Genomic DNA, 27,500 nt, shown 5'->3' with positions numbered 1-27,500 from the left:
ACATTTCATCTAACAGTGTTGTGTGTGTTTTACAGGTATTCTCAATAGGACACATTTCATCTAACAGTGTTGTGTGTGTTTTACAGGTATTCTCAACAGGACACATTTCATCTGACAGTGTTGTGTGTGTTTTACAGGTATTCTCAATAGGACACATTTCATCTGACAGTGTTGTGTGTGTTTTACAGGTATTCTCAATAGGACACATTTCATCTGACAGTGTTGTGTGTGTTTTACAGGTATTCTCAATAGGACACATTTCATCTAACAGTGTTGTGTGTGTTTTACAGGTATTCTCAATAGGACACATTTCATCTGACAGTGTTGTGTGTGTTTTACAGGTATTCTCAACAGGAAACATTTCATCTAACAGTGTTGTGTGTGTTTTACAGGTATTCTCAACAGGAAACATTTCATCTGACAGTGTTGTGTGTGTTTTACAGGTATTCTCAACAGGAAACATTTCAACTGACAATGTTGTGTGTGTTTTCCAGGTATGAGATCAAGTATGACAAGGAGGACTACCTGCTGAGAGTGAAGAAGGCGTCGGCCAGTGACGAGGGCACCTTCACCTGCCTGGCAGAGAACCGCGTGGGCAAGGTGGAGGCCTCTGCCAGCCTCACCGTCAGAGGTGAGTGAGGGCTGCCCACTGGCGCTCACCTCTTTCTGTCTTTTACTGTAGAACCCTGAGCAAGTTCAGAACGCCAGTCACAACAGCTTGGCATCTTACAACTGTTTTAGTTCATCAGAAATGTCTCTCTCTCTCTCTCTCTCTCTCTCTCTCTCTCTCTCTCTCTCTCTCTCTCTCTCTCTCTCTCTCTCTCTCTCTCTCTCTCTCTCTCTCTCTCTCTCTCTCTCTCTCTCTCTCTCTCTCTCTCTCTCTCTGTCTCTCTCTGTCTCTCTCTCTGTCTCTCTCTCTGTCTCTCTCTCTGTCTCTCTCTGTCTCTCTCTCTCTCTGTTGATTAGTAGTTGTCTCTCTCTCTCTCTGTTGATCTGTCTCTCTCTCTCTCTCAAGTTGATTAGTAGTAGTATTGTTGATCTAATGTGGAACAGGAGTGTTTCCACAAAGAGTCTTTCCTTCAAATAGTGCTGACTGCCACAGCCAAGAAAGAGCACACACACACACCTTCCCATGGTGGTCTTCTATCCATGTTATCCCCCCAGTCACTGAAGCCATTCCACAGTTAACTGGTCTACACCGCAGTACTGCACTGTAGGTGGGCACATTTTTCATCATAATCAACCCCCTTTCTCTCTGTCTATCTCCGTGTCTCTCTCTGTCCCTCTCTCTCTCTTTCTCTCTCTCTCTCTCTCTCTCTCTCTCTCGCTGTCTCTCTCTGTCTCTGTCTCTCTCTCTCTCTCTCTCTCTCTCTCTCTCTCTCTCTCTCTCTCTCTCTCTCTCTCTCTCTCTCTCTCTCTCTCTCTCTCTCTCTCTCTCGCTCGCCCTCTCTCTTTCTCTCTCTCTCTCTTTCTCTCGCTCTCTCTCTCGCTGTCTCTTTGTCTCAATGTTTATGCTTTTTTACTAGTGGATGTATATAAACCCTGATCTCTGAGCCCTGCTCAGTGGGCTGAGTGTAGAATACGGATGTACAGGTACAGACAGACATAGAGACAGGCAGACAGGCAGACAGACAGACAGACAGACAGACAGACAGACAGACAGACAGACAGACAGACAGACAGACAGACAGACAGACAGACAGACAGACAGACAGACAGACAGACAGACAGACAGACAGACAGACAGACAGACAGACAGACAGACAGACAGACAGACAGACAGACAGACAGACAGACAGACAGACAGACAGACAGACAGACAAACTCCACTAGCTCTTCTATTCTTAATGTCAATATGGTGCTGGGTTTCAACAGCTGTAGCCCTGAATTAAATATGAAGACTGCATCTTGGTTGATCTCTTTCTGGTCTCTAGTTGTCTCTCTCTCTCTCTCTCTCTCACTCAATGATTAACACACACACTGTCTTGCTGTTCCAAACACACACCACACACATTTGAGCTGCAGAACTCATTATTGCAGACAGAGGAGATCCAATAACAAGAGGACTTCAGAGCCCCCATGTTGATGTTAACAGAGCCTGGCCTCCCAGAAATACTATTGATCTATTCAATGATCCATTCCATCACAAGGCGGTGCTATATTCAGATTGGGCATCCCTAACAGTTCCACAGAGAGGCTCTTTTACACAGTACACAGTGTGCAGTAAATTACAATCGATTTGAAAATCCCTTTCTATAGCATCTTATCTGTCATGCTTACCCTGTGCTGGAACTGTGTACCCCACATGACATGTCATTTATTCAACATTTTCATTTCTGTTTTCTTATTTCTCATCATTATTTTTCTCCTCCCCTCTGTTGGTATGTTTGTGTTTGTCTTTTGAATTCCACCTCTCCATTGTGGTGTGTCCAGCTCGCCCTGTAGGTAAGTACCATCCTGATGACCCCAGTCCATCCTGCATGTTCTCTCCATACACACACCCTCGCTGCCTTGCGGAGTGTAACCGACCCTCAACCTACTGTATTAACTAACACCGAGGTTGTATCACCACGTAACACACCTTCACTGTCAAACCCTGTATGTTTATCTCAAATAGTTACAAAGGGGACTATTTAGTATTGTCATCAGCTTTAGCCTCACATACTAACCTGGTAATGAACTAATACCTAACTCTCTAGACTACCTAGGTTATGTATCTGCACTGTAGCGTGTCTATCTAAGCCTTAGCTGTCTTTAGTTTCCCCTAGTTGTCCCCCCAGGACCCAGTGCACCCGGGGATTTTACCATCCACGTCTTGAGGCCCTCTGCTAGACTTGGCCCTGGCACACCGACATGGGATCTACTTGTCTTGGATAGAGTTGCTTCCTCTGGTCTGGGAAATAAAGGAGGGCATCTCAGTAGTTGTTGCTGTTCTATTTCCTTACACATGGATCTGGAGGAGACATGGAGTCAGGGCAATTTGAAGATGGTTTTGGTGATAAGTGTCAGTTTGAGATGTTTGGGTTCTGACATCTGGGAAGAGATACCGAAGAGAGAGAGTCAATTGTGTGTAGGGGAGAAAGGGGGGAGATGTGTGTAGCTGTAGGGCAGGCTGAGAGAGGAGAGGTTAGGAAGAGGGGAGCAGGGGTGCGTGTCAGAGCTAGCTTGACTAGCAGAAGGAACCCTGACGTTGGAGGAGCGGCAGGACCTTTGTTGCCAAAACAGCAGCGGCCGTCCCCAGATTGCCACAAACTGTCAAGTTGCAGGAACATTTCAGAAATTAAACATTCAGCCTGCCCGTAAGAACAAGACAGTAATTGCTTTTAACTTATGAATAAAATATGATTGAATGTGGGATTTAAAGAAGTGAGAAAACAATGCTTGTGTGTCTGTCGGCCTATCCATTTGTTCATGGCTGTCTCATTTTACTATGAATCCCCTCCAACCCTGGGTAGATGTGTCTTGTCATGAATTAAATATGGGGATTTGATCATGCGTCTCCCTTGGAGGGGACAGGAAGGAGGCTATCACTAGTCTTTAGGATCCCTGCATCAAACAGTGTGTTAGACAGCTTCACACACACTGCTAGGTTGTCTCGTCTGTCCCTCACTGGCTTGCGTACTGCAGACTTTAAATATGCATTACTTGATGGCCCCTAATCCAACCCAACCTCATCACATCATATCTGACCTGCTATCACAGCTTGATTTCATGCTCCTTACCAAAAACAACAAGGCTACATTGCTCTATGTGTATGTGGGTGCTGCATGTGTGAGAGATTGAGGGTGATTGAGAGAGACAAGGAGAGAGTGATAAAGGAAGATACAGATAGAGAGGAGAGACAAGGAGAGAGTGATAAAGGAAGATACAGATAGAGAGGAGAGACAAGGAGAGAGGGATAAAGGAAGATACAGATAGAGAGGAGAGACAAGGAGAGAGTGATAAAGGAAGATACAGATAGAGAGGAGAGACAAGGAGAGAGTGATAAAGGAAGATAGAGAGGAGAGACAAGGAGAGAGTGATAAAGGAAGATACAGATAGAGAGGAGAGACAAGGAGAGAGTGATAAAGGAAGATACAGATAGAGAGGAGAGACAAGGAGAGAGTGATAAAGGAAGATACAGATAGAGAGGAGAGACAAGGAGAGAGTGATAAAGGAAGATAGAGAGGAGAGACAAGGAGAGAGTGATAAAGGAAGATACAGATAGAGAGGAGAGACAAGGAGAGAGTGATAAAGGAAGATACAGATAGAGAGGAGAGACAAGGAGAGAGTGATAAAGGAAGATAGAGATAGAGAGGAGAGACAAGGAGAGAGTGATAAAGGAAGATACAGATAGAGAGGAGAGACAAGGAGAGAGTGATAAAGGAAGATACAGATAGAGAGGAGAGACAAGGAGAGAGGGATAAAGGAAGATACAGATAAAGAGGAGAGACAATGAGAGAGGGATAAAGGAAGATACAGATAGAGAGGAGAGACAAGGAGAGAGTGATAAAGGAAGATAGAGAGGAGAGACAAGGAGAGAGTGATAAAGGAAGATAGAGAGGAGAGACAAGGAGAGAAGGATAAAGGAAGATACATATAGAGAGGAGAGACAAGGAGAGAAGGATAAAGGAAGATACAGATAAAGAGGAGAGAAAAGATGAGAGTGATAAAGGAAGATACAGATAGAGAGGAGAGACAAGGAGAGAGTGATAAAGGAAGATAGAGAGGAGAGACAAGGAGAGAGTGATAAAGGAAGATACAGATAGAGAGGAGAGACAAGGAGAGAGTGATAAAGGAAGATACAGATAGAGAGGAGAGACAAGGAGAGAGTGATAAAGGAAGATACAGATAGAGAGGAGAGACAAGGAGAGAGTGATAAAGGAAGATACAGATACAGATAGAGGAGAGACAAGGAGAAAGTGATAAAGGAAGATACAGATAGAGAGTAGAGACAAGGAGAGAGTGATAAAGGAAGATAGAGAGGAGAGACAAGGAGAGAGTGATAAAGGAAGATACAGATAGAGAGGAGAGACAAGGAGAGAGTGATAAAGGAAGATAGAGATAGAGAGGAGCGACAAGGAGAGAGTGATAAAGGGAAGATAGACAGGAGAGACAAGGAGAGAGTGATAAAGGAAGATACAGACAAGGAGAGAGTGATTACAGATAGAGAGGAGAGACAAGGAGAGAGTGATAAAGGAAGATACAGATAGAGAGTAGAGACAATGAGAGAGTGATAAAGGAAGATAGAGATAGAGAGGAGAGACAAGGAGAGAGTGATAAAGGAAGATACAGATAGAGAGTAGAGACAAGGAGAGAGTGATAAAGGAAGATAGAGAGGATAGACAAGGAGAGAGTGATAAAGGAAGATATAGTGAGGAGAGACAAGGAGAGAGTGATAAAGGAAGATAGAGATAGAGAGGAGAGAGGAGAGAGTGATAAAGGAAGATAGAGATAGAGAGGAGAGACAAGGAGAGAGTGATAAAGGAAGATACAGATAGAGAGGAGAGACAAGGAGAGAGGATAAAGGGATAGATAGGAGAGACAGCCAGAGAGGAGAGACAAGGAGAGAGTGATAAAGGAAGATACAGATAGAGAGGAGAGACGAGGAGAGAGTGATAAAGGAAGAAAGGACAAGGAGAGAGTGATAAAGGAAGATACAGATAGAGAGGAGAGACAAGGAGAGAGTGATAAAGGAAGATACAGATAGAGAGTAGAGACAAGGAGAGAGTGATAAAGGAAGATAGAGATAGAGAGGAGAGACAAGGAGAGAGTGATAAAGGAAGATACAGATAGAGAGTAGAGACTGGAAGATAGAGATAGAGAGGAGAGACAAGGAGAGAGTGATAAAGGAAGATACAGATAGAGAGGAGAGACAAGGAGAGAGTGATAAAGGAAGATACAGATAGAGAGGAGAGACAAGGAGAGAGTGATAAAGGAAGATAGATAGGAGAGACAAGGAGAGAGGGATAAAGGAAGATACAGTTAGAGAGGAGAGACAAGGAGAGAGTGATAAAGGAAGATAGAGATAGAGAGGAGAGACAAGGGAGAGTGATAAAGGAAGATACAGATAGAAGGAGAGACAAGGAGAGAGTGATAAAGGAAGATAGAGAGGAGAGACAAGGAGAGAGTCATAAAGGAAGATATAGTTAGAGGAGAGACAAGGAGAGAGTGATAAAGGAAGATACAGATAGAGAGGAGAGACACGGAGAGAGTGATAAAGGAAGATACAGATAGAGAGGAGACAAGGAGAGAGTGATAAAGGAAGATACAGATACAGAGGAGAGACAATGAGAGAGTGATGATAAAGTGATGAAGATAGAGATGGAAACAAGGAGAGAGTGATAAAGGAAGATACAGTTAGAGAGGAGAGACAAGGAGAGAGGGATAAAGGAAGATCCCCAGTGGGAGAGAGGAGAGACAAGGAGAGAGTGATAAAGGAAGATACAGATAGAGAGGAGAGACAAGGAGAGAGGGATAGAGGAAGATACAGATAGAGAGGAGAGACAAGGAGATAGTGATAAAGGAAGATAGAGATAGAGAGGAGAGACAAGGTGTGAGGGCAGCAATAGGGAACAGCTTGTAAATTGTCAATCACTTTGAGTGAGTGCTCTGCTATAATGCACTGCTCGTTGGATTCGCCAGCCAGAGAGAGAAAGAGATGGAGGGAGACAAAGGGAGAGAGAGAGGTGATTTAGGTGCTCTGTATCAGAACCAACGTTGTGAAATGCAGCAAGCTATCTAAACTGAGGAGAGCCAAACAGGAAGGCTGTAAATCTATAGCCATCTGTAGCATTCCTAGCTGTGTGTATCTTTGACAAATACACTTCCCAAAAAAGGGATTACATGGAGAAATGAGCCAAACGGGATGAGATTTGCCCTGACTGGAACCAGCTGGGTTGTCAGTGGAAAGACTTAACAGAAATCAGAATAAAAGCCTGTCAATGTATGTTTTATAGCAACAAGTCCAATGTTTTCATATAATGATGTCATATGAAGCAGCGTTATATCTAGTTGAAAGCATTTTGATCATACATTTTAAGAAGTCTCTCTTACATCTGTTGGCTATTCCCTCTGCTTGCTCGCCATACCAAATATTACCAAAGTTACTGATGCCACTACTGCTTTGAAAACTCTCACATAAAACAGTAGAACACCAATTTGTAAGTCACCTGCAAAAACAGTGTGGTCTAGACTGTCAGAGATGTAGTCTGTGGTAGGTACTTAGCTATTACCTCTATTCTCTTTCATTTTGTTAGAACATGATCAAAAGGTACTAAGTGCTGAAGGACTTTATCCTCAGCTGAAGAAAAGTGAGAAAAAGTTTGACTGATAAAGGGATGCCATGTCTGGGTTTTACTTGACTGAAGTTTGGGATCGGTGTCTATAATTAGTTGATTTGAATTTCCTCTGCGGGATGCTTTTCCTCTCTGAGTCTTTGAGTCTCTGAGTTTCTGACTATGAGGAATTTTTTAGGAGTGTAAGACCTAACATCTCACCACCATCACAGGCCAACCTAGTGTGGGGCCGAGAGACCTCTTAACACTGATAATCCCAACCAAGAGTGTGGGGCCGAGAGACCTGTTAACACTGATAATCCCAACCAAGAGTGTGGGGCCGAGAGACCTGTTAACACTGATAATCCCAACCAAGAGTGTGGGGCCGAGAGACCTGTTAACACTGATAATCCCAACCAAGAGAGGTCAACAGTCCACATTAGATCAAATTTATGTTCAGCCATTGCACTTTTGTCATTAAATGAGAATGTTTTGTCATGAAATCAAATCTCTTATACGAAGGCATCTTGAAGTGTGAAAATGATCTTGATTGTAAGATCAACAGTAACAGTGTTTTACTTTAGATAATGAGGAAGTAATGCCTCATTGAGAGCAGAAGACAGAGAGAAAAGATGGCCCTGTATACAGCACGTCAGTGTGTTTCCTGGAACACAATGAATCACTCCTCTGGTGGTTTATTTGTGTAGGAGAGAGTGGACGTGTCTCTGGGATTTGCCAAGTGTGCTAAAGTTTGGCCAGGACACATTTGTTTATGTCGCATTACAACACATTCAGATGGGCCGGGAAACAGCGAGAGTGGAATGAGACATCCCAGATGTAATATATCTCTGCTGGATCCTTGAGTGTGTCTGCTCGGTCTGCCCTCACTGACGCACTCCTGAATTGGCTTCTGGAGGGTCCAGTTGAGTAATAAAGGTACTTTTCCTGGATTGGTGAAAGGGAGTGTAGTGCTTGGCTGTTGTGTGAGAGAGGGGTTAAGAGGGGGTAAGGCCTGTGTCCTCCCCCTGAGGAACCCATGAAACAGAGACAGTTAGCTGTTAGCTGCGTTCTGTTCATTTATTTCATTCTATCCTCACACGTTTTTCTCTGTGTCTTTCTCTGTGTTAAGCCTAGCTACATTATGTCTACCTAACTCTCCTGATGTCATTGTGACTGAGACAGTGGTTCTGTTTGTGAACACTGACGACAGTCATTCATTCAGCACCAGCCTGTATGAATGGCCTTAAATGGTTACTGTGGCGTTATCGTGACATTCCTGGGTGTTTGTCTTCCAATCAGAATCAATGGAAGGAACACGCTGCATGGAAGCTCTATACACTGTGCTGTCTAGAACCTAAAAGGGTTATTTGGCTGTCCCCATGGGAGAACGCTTTGAAGAACCCTTTTTGGTTCCAGGTAGAAACACTTCAGTTCCAGGTAGAACTGGGTTTGGGTTCCTTGTAGAACCCTTTCCACATAGGGTTCTATAGGGAACACAAAATATTTCTACCTGGAATGGATCTCCCATTTGAACAGCCGAATGACCCCTTTGGAACACTTTTTTCTAATAATGTAGGACATGCCCATTTTGATTTGTTCTTGTGGTGCCTGACTGTACTTTTGCTTGAACACCCCACACCCCCTTGATCGTGTCCCATGCTTCAACTCTGTCTAACTCTGAGTTCTAACCCTGGTGTTTCTGCCCTTTGACCCCAGCTGCACCCCAGTTCGTCATCAGGCCGCGGGACCAGATCGTGGCCCAGGGTCGCACCGCAACCTTCCCCTGTGAGACCAAGGGCAACCCACAGCCTGCAGTCTTCTGGCAGAAGGAGGGTAGCCAGGTAAACACCTCTCAATGACCCATAGCAGGGCTAGGAGCTTTTCCTGAACACTCGACTTGACCAGGAAAAACATGGTAAGGAAAAACTACTGGTCTGTAAAACATCTTGGTCCAGTCTTCAACTACTGGTCCTGTACTGTAAAGAACTATACAACAGCTCGGTCCAGTCTTCAACTACTGGTCCTGTACTGTAAAGAACTGTACAACAGCTCGGTCCAGTCTTTAACCACTGGTCCTGTACTATACAGAACTGTAAAATAGTTTAGTCCAGTCTACACATACTGGTCCTGTATTGTAAAGAACTGTAAAAGAGCTTGGTCCAGTCTTCAACTACTGGTCCTGTAGTGTAAAGTACTGTAAAACAGCTTTGTCCAGTCTTCCCCTACTGGTCCTGTACTGTAAAGAACTGTAAAACAGCTTGGTCCAGTCTTTAACTACTGGTCCTGTAGTGTAAAGAACTGTAAAACAGCTTGATCCAGTCTTCACCTACTGGTCCTGTACTGTAAAGAACTGTAAAACAGCTTTGTCCAGTCTTCACCTACTGGTCCTGTACTGTAAAGAACTGTAAAACAGCTTGGTCCAGTCTTCACCTACTGGTCCTGTAGTGTAAAGAACTGTAAAACAGCTTGGTCCAGTCTTCATCTACTGGTCCTGTAGTGCAAAGAACTGTAAAACAGCTTGGTCCAGTCTTCAACTACTGGTCCTGTACTGTAAAGAACTGTAAAACAGCTTGGTCCAGTCTTTAACTACTGGTCCTGTAGTGTAAAGAACTGTAAAACAGCTTGTTCCAGTCTTCATCTACTTGTCCTGTAGTGTAAAGAACTGTAAAACAGCTTGGTCCAGTCTTTAACTACTGGTCCTGTACTGTAAAGAACTGTAAAACAGCTTGGTCCAGTCTTCAACTACTGGTCCTGTACTGTAAAGAACTGTAAAACAGCTTGGTCCAGTATTCAACTACTGGTCCTGTACTATACTGTGAAGAACCGTAAAACAGCTTTGTCCAGTCTTCACCTACTGGTCCTGTACTGTAAATAACTGTAAAACAGCTTGGTCCAGTCTTCACCTACTGGTCCTGTAGTGTAAAGAACTGTAAAACAGCTTGGTCCAGTCTTCATCTACTGGTCCTGTAGTGTAAAGAACTGTAAAACAGCTTGTTCCATTCTTCAACTACTGGTCCTGTAGTGTAAAGAACTGTAAAACAGCTTGGTCCAGTCTTCAATGACTGGTCCTGTACTGTAAAGAACTGTAAAACAGCTTGGTCCAGTCTTCAACTACTGGTCCTGTACTGTAAAGAACTGTAAAACAGCTTGGTCCAGTATTCAACTACTGGTCCTGTACTATACTGTGAAGAACCGTAAAACAGCTTTGTCCAGTCTTCACCTACTGGTCCTGTACTGTAAATAACTGTAAAACAGCTTGGTCCAGTCTTCAATGACTGGTCCTGTACTGTAAAGAACTGTAAAACAGCTTGGTCCAGTCTTCACCTACTGGTCCTGTAGTGTAAAGAACTGTAAAACAGCTTGGTCCAGTCTTCATCTACTGGTCCTGTAGTGTAAAGAACTGTAAAACAGCTTGTTCCATTCTTCAACTACTGGTCCTGTACTGTAAAGAACTGTAAAACAGCTTGGTCCAGTCTTTAACTACTGGTCCTGTAGTGTAAAGAACTGTAACACAGCTTGGTCCAGTCTTTAACTACTGGTCCTGTAGTGTAAAGAACTGTAAAACAGCTTGTTCCAGTCTTCATCTACTTGTCCTGTAGTGTAAAGAACTGTAAAACAGCTTGGTCCAGTCTTTAACTACTGGTCCTGTACTGTAAAGAACTGTAAAACAGCTTGGTCCAGTCTTTAACTACTTGTCCTGTACTGTAAAGAACTGTAAAACAGCTTGGTCCAGTCTTCACCTACTGGTCCTGTACTGTAAAGAACTGTAAAACAGCTTGGTCCAGTCTTCACCTACTGGTCCTGTACTGTAAAGAACTGTAAAACAGCTTGGTCCAGTCTTCCATGACTGGTCCTGTACTGTAAAGAACTGTAAAACAGCTTGTTCCAGTCTTCATCTACTTGTCCTGTAGTGTAAAGAACTGTAAAACAGCTTGGTCCAGTCTTCATCTACTGGTCCTGTAGTGCAAAGAACTGTAAAACAGCTTGGTCCAGTCTTTAACTACTGGTACTGTACTGTAAAGAACTGTAAAACAGCTTGGTCCAGTCTTTAACTACTGGTCCTGTAGTGTAAAGAACTGTAAAACAGCTTGTTCCAGTCTTCATCTACTTGTCCTGTAGTGTAAAGAACTGTAAAACAGCTTGGTCCAGTCTTTAACTACTGGTCCTGTACTGTAAAGAACTGTAAAACAGCTTGGTCCAGTCTTCAACTACTGGTCCTGTACTGTAAAGAACTGTAAAACAGCTTGGTCCAGTATTCAACTACTGGTCCTGTACTATACTGTGAAGAACCGTAAAACAGCTTTGTCCAGTCTTCACCTACTGGTCCTGTACTGTAAATAACTGTAAAACAGCTTGGTCCAGTCTTCAATGACTGGTCCTGTACTGTAAAGAACTGTAAAACAGCTTGGTCCAGTCTTCAATGACTGGTCCTGTACTGTAAAGAACTGTAAAACAGCTTGGTCCAGTCTTCACCTACTGGTCCTGTAGTGTAAAGAACTGTAAAACAGCTTGGTCCAGTCTTCATCTACTGGTCCTGTAGTGTAAAGAACTGTAAAACAGCTTGGTCCAGTCTTCACCTACTGGTCCTGTAGTGTAAAGAACTGTAAAACAGCTTGGTCCAGTCTTCATCTACTTGTCCTGTAGTGTAAAGAACTGTAAAACAGCTTGGTCCAGTCTTTAACTACTGGTCCTGTACTGTAAAGAACTGTAAAACAGCTTGGTCCAGTCTTTAACTACTGGTCCTGTAGTGTAAAGAACTGTAAAACAGCTTGGTCCAGTCTTTAACTACTGGTCCTGTAGTGTAAAGAACTGTAAAACAGCTTGTTCCAGTCTTCATCTACTTGTCCTGTAGTGTAAAGAACTGTAAAACAGCTTGGTCCAGTCTTTAACTACTGGTCCTGTACTGTAAAGAACTGTAAAACAGCTTGGTCCAGTCTTTAACTACTTGTCCTGTACTGTAAAGAACTGTAAAACAGCTTGGTCCAGTCTTCAACTACTGGTCCTGTAGTGTAAAGAACTGTTAAACAGCTTGATCCAGTCTTCAACAACTGGTCCTGTAGTGTAAAGAACTGTTAAACAGCTTGTTCCAGTCTTCATCTACTTGTCCTGTAGTGTAAAGAACTGTAAAACAGCTTGGTCCAGTCTTTAACTACTGGTCCTGTACTGTAAAGAACTGTAAAACAGCTTGGTCCAGTCTTTAACTACTTGTCCTGTACTGTAATGAACTGTAAAACAGCTTGGTCCAGTCTTCACCTACTGGTCCTGTACTGTAAAGAACTGTAAAACAGCTTGGTCCAGTCTTCACCTACTGGTCCTGTACTGTAAAGAACTGTAAAACAGCTTGGTCCAGTCTTCCATGACTGGTCCTGTACTGTAAAGAACTGTAAAACAGCTTGTTCCAGTCTTCATCTACTTGTCCTGTAGTGTAAAGAACTGTAAAACAGCTTGGTCCAGTCTTCATCTACTGGTCCTGTAGTGCAAAGAACTGTAAAACAGCTTGGTCCAGTCTTCAACTACTGGTCCTGTACTGTAAAGAACTGTAAAACAGCTTGTTCCAGTCTTCATCTACTTGTCCTGTAGTGTAAAGAACTGTAAAACAGCTTGTTCCAGTCTTCATCTACTTGTCCTGTAGTGTAAAGAACTGTAAAACAGCTTGTTCCAGTCTTCATCTACTGGTCCTGTAGTGTAAAGAACTGTAAAACAGCTTGGTCCAGTCTTTAACTACTGGTCCTGTACTGTAAAGAACTGTAAAACAGCTTGGTCCAGTATTCAACTACTGGTCCTGTACTATACTGTGAAGAACCGTAAAACAGCTTTGTCCAGTCTTCACCTACTGGTCCTGTACTGTAAATAACTGTAAAACAGCTTGGTCCAGTCTTCAATGACTGGTCCTGTACTGTAAAGAACTGTAAAACAGCTTGGTCCAGTCTTCAATGACTGGTCCTGTACTGTAAAGAACTGTAAAACAGCTTGGTCCAGTCTTCACCTACTGGTCCTGTAGTGTAAAGAACTGTAAAACAGCTTGGTCCAGTCTTCATCTACTGGTCCTGTAGTGTAAAGAACTGTAAAACAGCTTGGTCCAGTCTTCACCTACTGGTCCTGTAGTATAAAGAACTGTAAAACAGCTTGGTCCAGTCTTCATCTACTTGTCCTGTAGTGTAAAGAACTGTAAAACAGCTTGGTCCAGTCTTTAACTACTGGTCCTGTACTGTAAAGAACTGTAAAACAGCTTGGTCCAGTCTTCATCTACTGGTCCTGTAGTGTAAAGAACTGTAAAACAGCTTGGTCCAGTCTTTAACTACTGGTCCTGTAGTGTAAAGAACTGTAAAACAGCTTGTTCCAGTCTTCATCTACTTGTCCTGTAGTGTAAAGAACTGTAAAACAGCTTGGTCCAGTATTTAACTACTGGTCCTGTACTGTAAAGAACTGTAAAACAGCTTGGTCCAGTCTTTAACTACTGGTCCTGTAGTGTAAAGAACTGTAAAACAGCTTGGTCCAGTCTTCACCTACTGGTCCTGTAGTGTAAAGAACTGTAAAACAGCTTGGTCCAGTCTTCATCTACTGGTCCTGTAGTGTAAAGAACTGTAAAACAGCTTGTTCCATTCTTCAACTACTGGTCCTGTACTGTAAAGAACTGTAAAACAGCTTGGTCCAGTCTTTAACTACTGGTCCTGTAGTGTAAAGAACTGTAACACAGCTTGGTCCAGTCTTTAACTACTGGTCCTGTAGTGTAAATAACTGTAAAACAGCTTGTTCCAGTCTTCATCTACTTGTCCTGTAGTGTAAAGAACTGTAAAACAGCTTGGTCCAGTCTTTAACTACTGGTCCTGTACTGTAAAGAACTGTAAAACAGCTTGGTCCAGTCTTCACCTACTGGTCCTGTACTGTAAAGAACTGTAAAACAGCTTGGTCCAGTCTTCCATGACTGGTCCTGTACTGTAAAGAACTGTAAAACATCTTGTTCCAGTCTTCATCTACTTGTCCTGTAGTGTAAAGAACTGTAAAACAGCTTGGTCCAGTCTTCCATGACTGGTCCTGTAGTGTAAAGAACTGTAAAACAGCTTGGTCCAGTCTTCCATGACTGGTCCTGTACTGTAAAGAACTGTAAAACATCTTGTTCCAGTCTTCATCTACTTGTCCTGTAGTGTAAAGAACTGTAAAACAGCTTGTTCCAGTCTTCATCTACTTGTCCTGTAGTGTAAAGAACTGTAAAACAGCTTGGTCCAGTCTTCATCTACTTATCCTGTAGTGTAAAGAACTGTAAAACAGCTTGGTCCAGTCTTTAACTACTTATCCTGTACTGTAAAGAACTGTAAAACAGCTTGGTCCAGTCTTCCATGACTGGTCCTGTACTGTAAAGAACTGTAAAACAGCTTGGTCCAGTCTTCCATGACTGGTCCTGTAGTGTAAAGAACTGTAAAACAGCTTGGTCCAGTCTTTAACTACTGGTCCTGTAGTGTAAAGAACTGTAAAACAGCTTGGTCCAGTCTTCATCTACTTATCCTGTAGTGTAAAGAACTGTAAAACAGCTTGGTCCAGTCTTTAACTACTGGTCCTGTACTGTAAAGAACTGTAAAACAGCTTGGTCCAGTCTTCATCTACTTATCCTGTAGTGTAAAGAACTGTAAAACAGCTTGGTCCAGTCTTCATCTACTTATCCTGTAGTGTAAAGAACTGTAAAACAGCTTGGTCCAGTCTTCATCTACTGGTCCTGTAGTGTAAAGAACTGTAAAACAGCTTGGTCCAGTCTTCATCTACTTATCCTGTAGTGTAAAGAACTGTAAAACAGCTTGGTCCAGTCTTTAACTACTGGTCCTGTACTGTAAAGAACTGTAAAACAGCTTGGTCCAGTCTTTAACTACTGGTCCTGTAGTGTAAAGAACTGTAAAACAGCTTGGTCCAGTATTCAACTACTGGTCCTGTAGTGTAAAGAACTGTAAAACAGCTTGGTCCAGTCTTCAACTACTTGTCCTGTTGTGTAAAGAACTGTAAAACAGCTTGGTCCAGTCTTCATCTACTTGTCCTGTAGTGTAAAGAACTGTAAAACAGCTTGGTCCAGTATTCAACTACTGGTCCTGTAGTGTAAAGAACTGTAAAACAGCTTGGTCCAGTCTTCACCTACTTGTCCTGTAGTGTAAAGAACTGTAAAACAGCTTGGTCCAGTCTTCATCTACTTGTCCTGTACTGTAAAGAACTGTAAAACAGCTTGGTCCAGTCTTCACCTACTTGTCCTGTAGTGTAAAGAACTGTAAAACAGCTTGGTCCAGTCTTCACCTACTTGTCCTGTAGTGTAAAGAACTGTAAAACAGCTTGGTCCAGTCTTTAACTACTGGTCCTGTAGTGTAAAGAACTGTAAAACAGCTTGGTCCAGTCTTTAACTACTGGTCCTGTAGTGTAAAGAACTGTAAAACAGCTTGGTCCAGTCTTCACCTACTTGTCCTGTAGTGTAAAGAACTGTAAAACAGCTTGGTCCAGTCTTCATCTACTTGTCCTGTAGTGTAAAGAACTGTAAAACAGCTTGGTCCAGTATTCAACTACTGGTCCTGTAGTGTAAAGAACTGTAAAACAGCTTGGTCCAGTATTCAACTACTGGTCCTGTAGTGTAAAGAACTGTAAAACAGCTTGGTCAAGTCTTTAACTACTGGTCCTGTAGTGTAAAGAACTGTAAAACAGCTTGGTCCAGTCTTCATCTACTTGTCCTGTAGTGTAAAGAACTGTAAAACAGCTTGGTCCAGTATTCAACTACTGGTCCTGTAGTGTAAAGAACTGTAAAACAGCTTGGTCCAGTCTTCACCTACTTGTCCTGTAGTGTAAAGAACTGTAAAACAGCTTGGTCCAGTCTTCATCTACTGGTCCTGTAGTGTAAAGAACTGTAAAACATCTTGGTCCAGTCTTCATCTACTGGTCCTGTAGTGTAAAGAACTGTAAAACAGCTTGGTCCAGTATTCAACTACTGGTCCTGTAGTGTAAAGAACTGTAAAACAGCTTGGTCCAGTCTTCATCTACTTGTCCTGTAGTGTAAAGAACTGTAAAACAGCTTGGTCCAGTCTTCAACTACTTGTCCTGTTGTGTAAAGAACTGTAAAACAGCTTGGTCCAGTCTTCATCTACTTGTCCTGTAGTGTAAAGAACTGTAAAACAGCTTGGTCCAGTATTCAACTACTGGTCCTGTAGTGTAAAGAACTGTAAAACAGCTTGGTCCAGTCTTCACCTACTTGTCCTGTAGTGTAAAGAACTGTAAAACAGCTTGGTCCAGTCTTCATCTACTTGTCCTGTACTGTAAAGAACTGTAAAACAGCTTGGTCCAGTCTTCACCTACTTGTCCTGTAGTGTAAAGAACTGTAAAACAGCTTGGTCCAGTCTTCACCTACTTGTCCTGTAGTGTAAAGAACTGTAAAACAGCTTGGTCCAGTCTTTAACTACTGGTCCTGTAGTGTAAAGAACTGTAAAACAGCTTGGTCCAGTCTTTAACTACTGGTCCTGTAGTGTAAAGAACTGTAAAACAGCTTGGTCCAGTCTTCACCTACTTGTCCTGTAGTGTAAAGAACTGTAAAACAGCTTGGTCCAGTCTTCATCTACTTGTCCTGTAGTGTAAAGAACTGTAAAACAGCTTGGTCCAGTATTCAACTACTGGTCCTGTAGTGTAAAGAACTGTAAAACAGCTTGGTCCAGTATTCAACTACTGGTCCTGTAGTGTAAAGAACTGTAAAACAGCTTGGTCAAGTCTTTAACTACTGGTCCTGTAGTGTAAAGAACTGTAAAACAGCTTGGTCCAGTCTTCATCTACTTGTCCTGTAGTGTAAAGAACTGTAAAACAGCTTGGTCCAGTATTCAACTACTGGTCCTGTAGTGTAAAGAACTGTAAAACAGCTTGGTCCAGTCTTCACCTACTTGTCCTGTAGTGTAAAGAACTGTAAAACAGCTTGGTCCAGTCTTCATCTACTGGTCCTGTAGTGTAAAGAACTGTAAAACATCTTGGTCCAGTCTTCATCTACTGGTCCTGTAGTGTAAAGAACTGTAAAACAGCTTGGTCCAGTATTCAACTACTGGTCCTGTAGTGTAAAGAACTGTAAAACAGCTTGGTCCAGTCTTCATCTACTTGTCCTGTAGTGTAAAGAACTGTAAAACAGCTTGGTCCAGTATTCAACTACTGGTCCTGTAGTGTAAAGAACTGTAAAACAGCTTGGTCCAGTCTTCACCTACTTGTCCTGTAGTGTAAAGAACTGTAAAACAGCTTGGTCCAGTCTTCATCTACTTGTCCTGTAGTGTAAAGAACTGTAAAACAGCTTGGTCCAGTATTCAACTACTGGTCCTGTAGTGTAAAGAACTGTAAAACAGCTTGGTCCAGTATTCAACTACTGGTCCTGTAGTGTAAAGAACTGTAAAACAGCTTGGTCCAGTCTTCACCTACTGGTCCTGTAGTGTAAAGAACTGTAAAACAGCTTGGTCCAGTCTTCATCTACTGGTCCTGTAGTGCAAAGAACTGTAAAACAGCTTGGTCCAGTCTTCAACTACTGGTCCTGTACTGTAAAGAACTGTAAAACAGCTTGGTCCAGTCTTCATCTACTTGTCCTGTAGTGTAAAGAACTGTAAAACAGCTTGGTCCAGTCTTTAACTACTGGTCCTGTAGTGTAAAGAACTGTAAAACAGCTTGGTCCAGTCTTTAACTACTGGTCCTGTAGTGTAAAGAACTGTAAAACAGCTTGGTCCAGTCTTCAACTACTGGTCCTGTAGTGTAAAGAACTGTAAAACAGCTTGGTCCAGTCTTTAACTACTGGTCCTGTAGTGTAAAGAACTGTAAAACAGCTTGGTCCAGTCTTCATCTACTTATCCTGTAGTGTAAAGAACTGTAAAACAGCTTGGTCCAGTCTTCATACCTCTATATTTACAAGAATATTCAGTGTTTTTTCATCCAATGTGTGTCCACCATGCTTTATTTATGACTAGCAGTTATTACTGTGTTACTGTACTGTCTAGTGTAATCAGCACACACACCACTTAGATTGGATAGTAACCATGCCGTTGGCTGTGTGGGGAGGACTCTGCTGTGTCAATTATGTCCGTCTGTGTGACATACGCACACGCTCACGCTACCTCCCATCAGTATCTCTGGCACACACACAACACACCAGATACACCTTTGTGTGACCGGCGAAGAGGTAATCAGTTCCCATGACACTGTGCTGATAACAGTGATCCTACCCTCACACAGAGCAGAGCATATAGCCCTTCACATGGCTGGTCCTCACAGTCCACACAACAACAACAGCAGTAATTAGGAGCCTGCCAGGACCCGTAGATGAACCAGGGATATGATGCAGCTCTGGCTAGGAGTCACACACACACACACGCACACGCACACGCACACGCACACACACACACACACACACGCACACACACACACACACACACACACACACACACACACACACACACACACACACACACACACACACACACACACACACACACACACACACACACACACACACACACTGAGCCTGAGGCAGACAATTACAGCAAAGTGCCACTCAGAGATTGGAGAGGGGTGGAATACACATTTGCATGCAACACACTCACACCGATACCAAACACACAGGCACACTTGCTGAAACCTATTCTCAGCCCATTCTCACATCAAAGTAAGTGATGAATCCTATCTGACTCACTGCAACAGGGCATACGAGCATGTACATACAAAGATCAACATTCATTTACACCAGTATCCTCTCAGTAAATAGACTCCCATGTACTGGCACTGAGCCCCAGGTCTTTTACATTGATTTCACAATAGCCGAGTCACACCACTATGTTCCCTCTCTCTGTCTCTTGGTTTATTGATGCTTCATACATTTTCTATCCCCATCGACCTCTCTAACTCTCTGTCTTTCTTTCTGTCTCTCTCTTTCTGTCTCTCTCTCAATTCAATTCAATTCAAGGGCTTTATTGGCATGGGAAACATCTGTTAACATTGCCAAAGCAAGTGAGTTAGATAATATATAAAGTGAATATATCAATTGAAATAAACAATAAAAATAAACAGTAAACATTACACATTCAGAAGTTTCAAAACAATTAAGACATTACAAATGTCATATTATATATATACAGTGTTTTAACAATGTACAAATGGTTAAAGGACACACGATCTCTCAGTCTCTAACTCTGTCTCTCTCTGTCTCTGTCTCCCTGTTTCTCTGTCCCTTTGTCTCCCTGTCTCTCTCTCTGTCTCTCTCTGTCGCTCTTTGTCTCTCTGTCTCTCTCTCTCTGTCTCTCTCTCTCTCTCTCTCTCTCTCTCTCTGTCGCTCTTTGTCTCTCTGTCTCTCTGTCTGTCTCTCTCTTTGTCTCTCTGCTCTCTCTCTCTCTCTCTCTCTCTCTCTCTCTCTCTCTGTCTCTCTCTCTCTCTCTCTCTCTCTCTCTCTCTCTCTCTCTCTCTCTCTCTCTCTCTGTCTCTCTCTCTCTGTCTCTCTGTCTCTGTCTCTGTCTCTCTGTCTCCCTGTCTCTCTGTTTCTCTGTCAATCTGTTTCTCTCTCTCTCTCTCTCTCTCTCTCTCTGTCTCTCTCGCTCTCTGTCTCTCTCTCTCTGTCTCTCTCTCTCTCTGTCTCTGTCTCCCTGTCTCTCTGTTTCTCTGTCAATCTGTTTCTCTCTCTGTCTCTCTATCTGTCTCTATATATACAGTGTTGTAACAATGTACAAATGGTTAAAGTACACAAGGGAAAATAAATAAGCATAAATATGGGTTGTATTTACAATGCTGTTTTTTCTTCACTGGTTGCCCTTTTCTTGCGGCAACAGGTCACAAATATTGCTGCTGTGATGGTACACTGTGGAATTTCACCCAGTAGATGTCTGTCTGTCTGTCTGTCTGTCTGTCTCTCTCTGTCTGTCTGTCTGTCTGTCTCTCTCTCTCTCTCTCTCTCTCTCTCTCTCTCTCTCTCTCTCTCTCTCTCTCTCTCTCTCTCTCTCTCTCTCTCTCTCTCTCTCTCTCTCAGCTCTCGTGTTCCCTCCCAGCTCTCAGACCGTGTTCCCTCCCATCTCTCAGACCGTGTTCCCTCCCAGCTCTTAGTCCGTGTTCCCTCCCAGCTCTCAGACCGTGTTCCCTCCCAGCTCTCAGACCGTGTTCCCTCCCAGCTCTCAGACCGTGTTCCCTCCCAGCTCTCAGACCGTGTTCCCTCCCAGCTCTCAGACCGTGTTCCCTCCCAGCTCTCAGACCGTGTTCCCTCCCAGCTCTTAGACCGTGTTCCCTCCCAGCTCTCAGACCGTGTTCCCTCCCAGCTCTCAGACCGTGTTCCCTCCCAGCTCTCAGACCGTGTTCCCTCCCAGCTCTCAGACCGTGTTCCCTCCCAGCTCTCAGACCGTGTTCCCTCCCAGCTCTCAGACCGTGTTCCCTCCCAGCTCTCAGACCGTGTTCTCTCCCAGCTCTCAGACCGTGTTCCCTCACAGCTCTCAGACCGTGTTCCCTCACAGCTCTTAGACCGTGTTCCCTCCCAGCTCTCAGACCGTGTTCCCTCCCAGCTCTTAGACCGTGTTCCCTCACAGCTCTCAGACCGTGTTCCCTCCCAGCTCTTAGACCGTGATCCCTCCCAGATCTCTGGAGCAGTCTCTGGCATGGCTGACTTGGAGAACACATGCCGGCTATTGTGTGTAACCACGCCATCAGATGTGACAGTTGTGTGTAATTCATTAACCTGGTGATGGATGGAATGGATATTTTAACTGTCTGTCTGTGTGTGCGTGTGTGTGTGTGCGTGTGTGTGTCCAGATCAGAGTGATGAAGCTATGTGAGTGTTTGTCAGTTGGATGTGTTCCTGGCTGTAATGAGTCCATGTCCCTCTACTAATTGGCCTGCTTCCTCTCTTCCTGCAGAACCTACTGTTTCCCAACCAGCCCCAGCAGCCCAACAGTCGCTTCTCTGTGTCCTCCAGTGGAGACCTGACCATCTCGGCCGTGCAGCGGGCAGACGCAGGCTACTACATCTGCCAGGCCCTGACCGTGGCTGGCAGCATCCTCGCCAAGGCCCAACTAGAGGTCACAGATGGTGAGGCCTGCCGCATACCCACCCCGATGCCAAAACTCAACAACACCACCCATTAATGCAGTATCCATACACACTCTGCAATGCTATCAGCACACACACACACACACACAGATATCAATGCAGACAGACACATACCTGTGCAGACACACAATTAACACAGACGCACACAGCCATATGCACGCAGCCAGACACACACACAGCCAGACACACAGCCATATGCACGCAGCCAGACACACACACAGCCAGACACACACACAGCCAGACACACGCAACCAGACACACACACAGCCAGAGGCACACACAGAGCCAGCCAGACACACACAGCCATGCAACCAGACACACACACCAGATGCACACAGCCAGACGCACACAGCCAGACACATAGCCAGACACACACACACAGCCACACACATAGCCAAATGCACGCAGCCAGACACACACAGCCAGACGCACACAGCCAGACACACACAGCCAGACACACAGCCAGATGCACACAGCCAGACACACAGCCACACGCACACACCCAGACACACACAGCCAGACACACAGCCAGACACACAGCCAGCCAAATGCACACAGCCAGACACACACAACCAGACACACAGCCAGCACAGACACACAGCCAGCACAGCCAGACACACAGCCAGACACACACAGCCAGACACACAGCCAGATGCACACAGCCAGACACACAGCCAGCCAGAGCCAGACACACAGCCAGACACACAGCCAGACACACACCAACACAGCCAGACACACAGCCAGACACACAGCCAGATGCACACAGCCAGACACAACAGCCAGACACACAGCCAGACACACAGCCAGACACACAGCCAGACACACAGCCAGACACAGCCACAGCCAGACACACAGCCAGACACACACAGCCAGACACACACAGCCAGACACAGCCAGACACACACAGCCAGACACACACAGCCAGACACACAGCCAGACACACACAGCCAGACGCATACAGCCAGACACACACAGCCAGACACACGCAGCCAGACACACACAGCCAGATACACAGCCAGATGCACACAGCCAGACACACACAGCCAGACACACACAGCCAGACACACACAGCCAGACACACAGTGAGACCCACAGCCTTCACTGTACTCCAACTAGATAATACACATGCATGAATTAACAGTGAGGAAAGAGTCTTTCATTTGGAGTGAATTAACAGAGTGAATTAACAGAGCACATGCCTTGCCCGGTTGACTCTCTAATGTGTATTTTGCCCTTGAGCGTCCCCATCCCCAAAAGTACTGTGGGAAATGTAGCGTAAAAGAAACCTCATTTTACCATGTACAGGAATTTTGACGGAGAAATATCTACAAATTATATTTGCCCATGACCTTGCTTTTGCAATATTTCATTTTTTTATATATTCTTTTTTATTTTTACGACAGAATTGAATGAAAAACTTGTTCAAGTTTAGCTGGAGAGGGAGTACAGCATTGCCCTTGAGTCTCAGTATAATGATCGGCAACATCTGACTGAGCGAGGCAGTGAGTCAAGGACTGAGTGATTGATTGAGTGAGTGACAGCAGTTAGTCTCCAGGATGACTTATGAGAGCCTGCTCAGTCCCACTGCCTCTAATCTGTTCTGCTGTGGAGATGGGAAGATAGATAGACGGCAGTTCAGAAACCTTGCGAAGGATCTGCCTGGAGAAAGAAGAAAAGCATGTCAGACACCATTTTGTAAGAGAAGGGGATTTTGAATCGTTGTGATCTCACTCCGCGTTTCTTAGTATGCTTTTCTATGTCCTTAAAATTGGTTTTAGAGGTCAGAACCTTAAGACACATTACTCGTCTCATGTTCTAGTGTTCAAATCAAATGTTATTTGTCACATACTGTACACATCTAGTAGACGTATTGGTACCCCCTGCATATAGCCTTGCTATTGCTGCTCTTTAAATTATTTGTTAGTTTTATTTTTCTTAAAACTGCATTGTTGGTTAAGGGCTTGTAATTAAGCATTTCACTGTTGTATTCGGCGCATGTGACAAATAACATTTGATTTGATTGTGGGTGTAGTGAAATGCTTGTGTTTCTAGCTCCAACAGTGCAGTAATATCTAACTAGATTTACTGTGTATGTACTATCTGTTGGAACACACACATCCTGTATTCTAAGGGTGTGTGGTACTGTCTGTCTATCTACGCCTCTGTGTAGGTATAGGGAGGTAAGGGAGTGTATGGCTGGACTGTGTAAGAGGAGGAACGTGTGAGGGAGTTGGGTGTTAGGCAGAGCTGAGGGAGGGAGGGAGGACAGGAGGAGTGGAGGAGGAGGCCTAGCTGGCTGTCTAGGGCGAGGTCATGGTCACCCCTGCTGCTGGGAGCAGGTGATTCAGTGTCCTGGGAGGCCAGCAGAGTAGCTGGGTTCAAGGAGATCGGTAATGAGAAATTCCTGATGCAAACAGTCAAGGCCCCCCTTACTCTCCTGCTCTCCTCCCAGGCCTCCATCACTTCATCACACCACCCATCCACCACCATTCTCATCATCCCCTCCTTGCTGGACCAGAATAGCCAAACTCACCCAGGGTTTTATCATACTTTCTGTCATAATATGTTAACATGTACTGCTGTGGAGTCATTACTCAGAGCAGACGGAATCATTAAGACACATAACAGAACCCTTCCAGGTGTGTTTCAGTGTCTAAGCATTGGAACACATATGGCTCCATCTGAGCCAATAATGGCCATTAGAATCATGCCAAGTGATAACAGTGACAAGCAGATAACTCCCTCAGTGAGTTAATGGGGAAAGTAGAACTAACAGTGAGGCCTTAGATGTACAGATAGGGCTGTTTTTAATGCTCTCTGGGTGCAGATTAGACTCATGGTAATCTTGGTTGATGTATTTAACCACCAGCTTTTCTGATAAAAGCATTCCAGCGTGGTGGGAAAGGTTGGAATATTATCACTGAAATAGAAATAAATGATGAATTCAGCAGGGCCCATATGGGGTAGATTCACCTTCTCTCCATTTTTCTCTCAGCTAAAGATAATCAAGCCATGGTTCTCTCAGCTAAAGATAATCAAGCCATGGTTCTCTCAGCTAATGATAATCAAGCCATGGTTCTCTCAGCTAAAGATAATCAAGCCATGGTTCTCTCAGCTAAAGATAATTAGGCCATGGTTCTCTCAGCTAAAGATAATCAAGCCATGGTTCTCTCAGCTAAAGATAATTAGGCCATGGTTCTCTCAGCTAAAGATAATTAGGCCATGGTTCTCTCAGCTGAAGATAATTAGGCCATGGTTCTCTCAGCTGAAGATAATCAAGCCATGGTTCTCTCAGCTAAAGATAATTAGGCCATGGTTCTCTCAGCTGAAGATAATTAGGCCATGGTTCTCTCAGCTGAAGATAATTAGGCCATGGTTCTCTCAGCTAAAGATAATTAGGCCATGGTTCTCTCAGCTGAAGATAATTAGGCCATGGTTCTCTCAGCTGAAGATAATTAGGCCATGGTTCTCTCAGCTAAAGATAATTAGGGCATGGTTCTCTCAGCTGAAGATAATTAGGCCATGGTTCTCTCAGCTGAAGATAATTAGGCCATGGTTCTCTCAGCTAAAGATAATTAGGGCATGGTTCTCTCAGCTAATGATAATCCTTTCATGGTTCTCTCTGCTAAAGATAATCATATCATGGTTCTGCCATACCAAGGCATGTATGTTTCTTCCGTTCCTCCTTCTGACTTCCCTGCAGGAGAGAAAGTGAAAGAAGGAGATAGTAAAGAAAAAGAGGAAGAGAGAAAGAGGGTGTGATGTGTTGAAAGGTTAGCGAAGTTGACTGTCTAATTAGCCCCTGCAGGTCTGACATCATTAATCCTACCTGTTAGTTAATGTGTGCTGTGTAATGCCAGGGGACTCAACAGTATTCACCACAGCTGACACAGAAACAGCCAGGGCACGGTAACTGTAACTCACAGATACAGCACCTCTGATATGTACACTATTTCACAGTACATCCCACAGACATTCTCCCAGACATTACAAAAGCATATGTTCATCCAAACAGCATTGAACATTAGCATTGAGATAAACAAAACAAAACCAATTATCTGATAGTGTTCCCCACTGAACATGATGGAGTATTTATCTGAACCACCCTGAGTCAACAGGCAGTGTCTTTGCCACTGCACGCCACCACAGACTCCTGGGTAAGGTGTAAATGTAAGGGTATTCAGCCCCACGCCACATCAATAGACAGTCTGGAAAACAATACTCAGCAATTCTTTCTCCGCTTCCTGGAAGCATAGTCAGGGCGTCGTCATTGTCCTGTGGTGGAATCACAAGACCTGCTGAGAAAATAGTCCAGCTTTATGATACCGTTACCACATCCTTTCACTTTATGATAAATCCATTAAAAGGCTTACAGATGTAGGATCTTAAATTGATCCCCCCGTTGCAGGATCATTTTCCTGTGCAGGAAATGTTTTACTTGTAGAGTACTTGAGTTTCAAAAATACTTCAAAAGTTTGTAATTTCCACTTTGAAATGTCAGACTTTTATGAATAACCCTTAAAAAAATATATAATCCACATAATAATTCACATTATCTGTTGCTGCAGAATTGTTTTCCTGCTGTATGAAACAAGCTCTCTGTCTCTCTAACACGCTGTCTCTCACCTTATCCCAGTGCTGACAGACAGGCCTCCGCCCATAATCCGTCAGGGTCCTTCCAATCAGACGCTGGGAGTGGACAGTGTGGCCCTGCTAAAGTGTCAGGCGTCAGGAGACCCCATCCCCTCCATCAGCTGGCTGAAGGACGGGGTCAGTCTGCTGGGGAAGGATCCCCGCATGTCCCTGCAGGACCTGGGCAGCCTCCAGATGAGGAGCCTCAGGGTGAGAACACCTGGAGCCACAGCCTGGTCCACTCATAAAGAGAATTAAATCAAATCAAATATATTTTTTTGGTCACATACACATGGTTAGCAGATGTTAAAGCGAGTAGCAAAATGCTTGTGCTTCTAGTTCCGACAGTGCTAGAACTACGCACACACTAGTAATGGGGTTCATACGATGAGGGCTGTAAATATACTGCGTACTATTGTGTAAATCCTTGTATGCAGCCTTCGTTCTCTACCTCCCTGTTTCCATCCATTCCCCTTAATAGAAATCTGTCTGGGACTCTGTCTCCTCTCTCTCCCCTCTGGGTGTGTCACATGCTTAGGCATGCATTAGCGTGATGTGAGGAATCATATTGCTTTAAAGAGATTAATGGGCAATATTGATTTTAATAAATTGTTTGATACTATCACTTAGTGACACGGCGGCTCTTACAAGAGTCTGCTGTAGAGGGCTGGACAGGTTCCAGTTGCAGGAGTGAACAGTTAAACAACACACACACACACACACACACACACAAACTTACAACATTTAGGGTAGATTGAATTAAAAATCCTCACATCCTCCTTTCCCCACTCTGAGGCCTCGGTGGAATATCCATTAAGCTTGACAAAGTTGCCGACCACTGACATGTTATTTAATAAATGGAGGGAAGGAGCAGAGACAAAAACCAACAAACAGCTAACATTCTAGAGAGAGTGGGATGGAGAGACAAGCCAGCTGTCATCGGTCCAGGGGGCTTCAGTGGCCCACCCTAAATGAATTAGCCAGCCTTTGTTGCGGTTGGTGGGGTGGTGGGGGGACAGCGGGAACAGGGGGGATACCGGGAGGGGGGTAAAGTGGTGGGGGGGTGAGGAGAAAATGGAATTCATTAGGAAATTTGCGTCAGCACTTTGAGGCACTCACAATGACACACAAATCAAATCAAATTTTATTTGTCACATGCCCCGATTACAACAAGTGTAGACCTTTACCGTGAAATGCTTACTCACAAGCCCTTAACCAACAGTGCATTTCAAGAGGAGTTAAGAGTCACTGTTGTGACCCTTCACAAGACACACTGTTGTGACCTCAGGGATGGTCCCATCACATGTTCTATGTTTATCCGTTCTACCCCAGCTTTCTGACTCTGGGATCTACACCTGTGTGGCTGCCAGCTCCAGTGGAGAGACATCATGGAGCGCCTTCCTGGAGGTCAAAGGTATGGCACAGTGAACATCTTCACCTAGTAAATACATGCTCATTATACCATACATACTGTATTCCATTCTGGGAATAGTTATTTATCCATTCCTCTTCATCCTCCCATTTAACAATAGTATCATGTTTCAGGGAAGACCC

At 44.1% G+C, this 27,500-nt stretch overlaps 1 protein-coding gene across 6 annotated transcripts in view; it reads left to right on the top strand.

The window, feature by feature from the left end:
• Nucleotides 1-27,500, top strand: part of robo2 (roundabout, axon guidance receptor, homolog 2 (Drosophila)) — a 705,158-nt gene that overhangs the window by 575,169 nt on the left and 102,489 nt on the right. For all 6 annotated transcript variants that reach the window (XM_052468006.1, XM_052468002.1, XM_052468004.1 and 3 more), the window contains exons 6-10: nucleotides 495-631; nucleotides 8,973-9,097; nucleotides 21,122-21,293; nucleotides 25,951-26,156; nucleotides 27,279-27,360. In XM_052468006.1, the coding sequence (XP_052323966.1) occupies nucleotides 495-631; nucleotides 8,973-9,097; nucleotides 21,122-21,293; nucleotides 25,951-26,156; nucleotides 27,279-27,360 (722 nt within the window). The remainder of the gene's footprint in view (nucleotides 1-494; nucleotides 632-8,972; nucleotides 9,098-21,121; nucleotides 21,294-25,950; nucleotides 26,157-27,278; nucleotides 27,361-27,500) is intronic.

This window comes from Oncorhynchus keta, chromosome 18, assembly GCF_023373465.1.
Source record: "Oncorhynchus keta strain PuntledgeMale-10-30-2019 chromosome 18, Oket_V2, whole genome shotgun sequence".
Classification (NCBI taxonomy): Eukaryota; Metazoa; Chordata; class Actinopteri; order Salmoniformes; family Salmonidae; genus Oncorhynchus; species Oncorhynchus keta.
The sequence above is the reverse complement of the archived record's forward strand: the minus strand, read 5'-3'. Positions and strand labels throughout refer to the sequence as shown.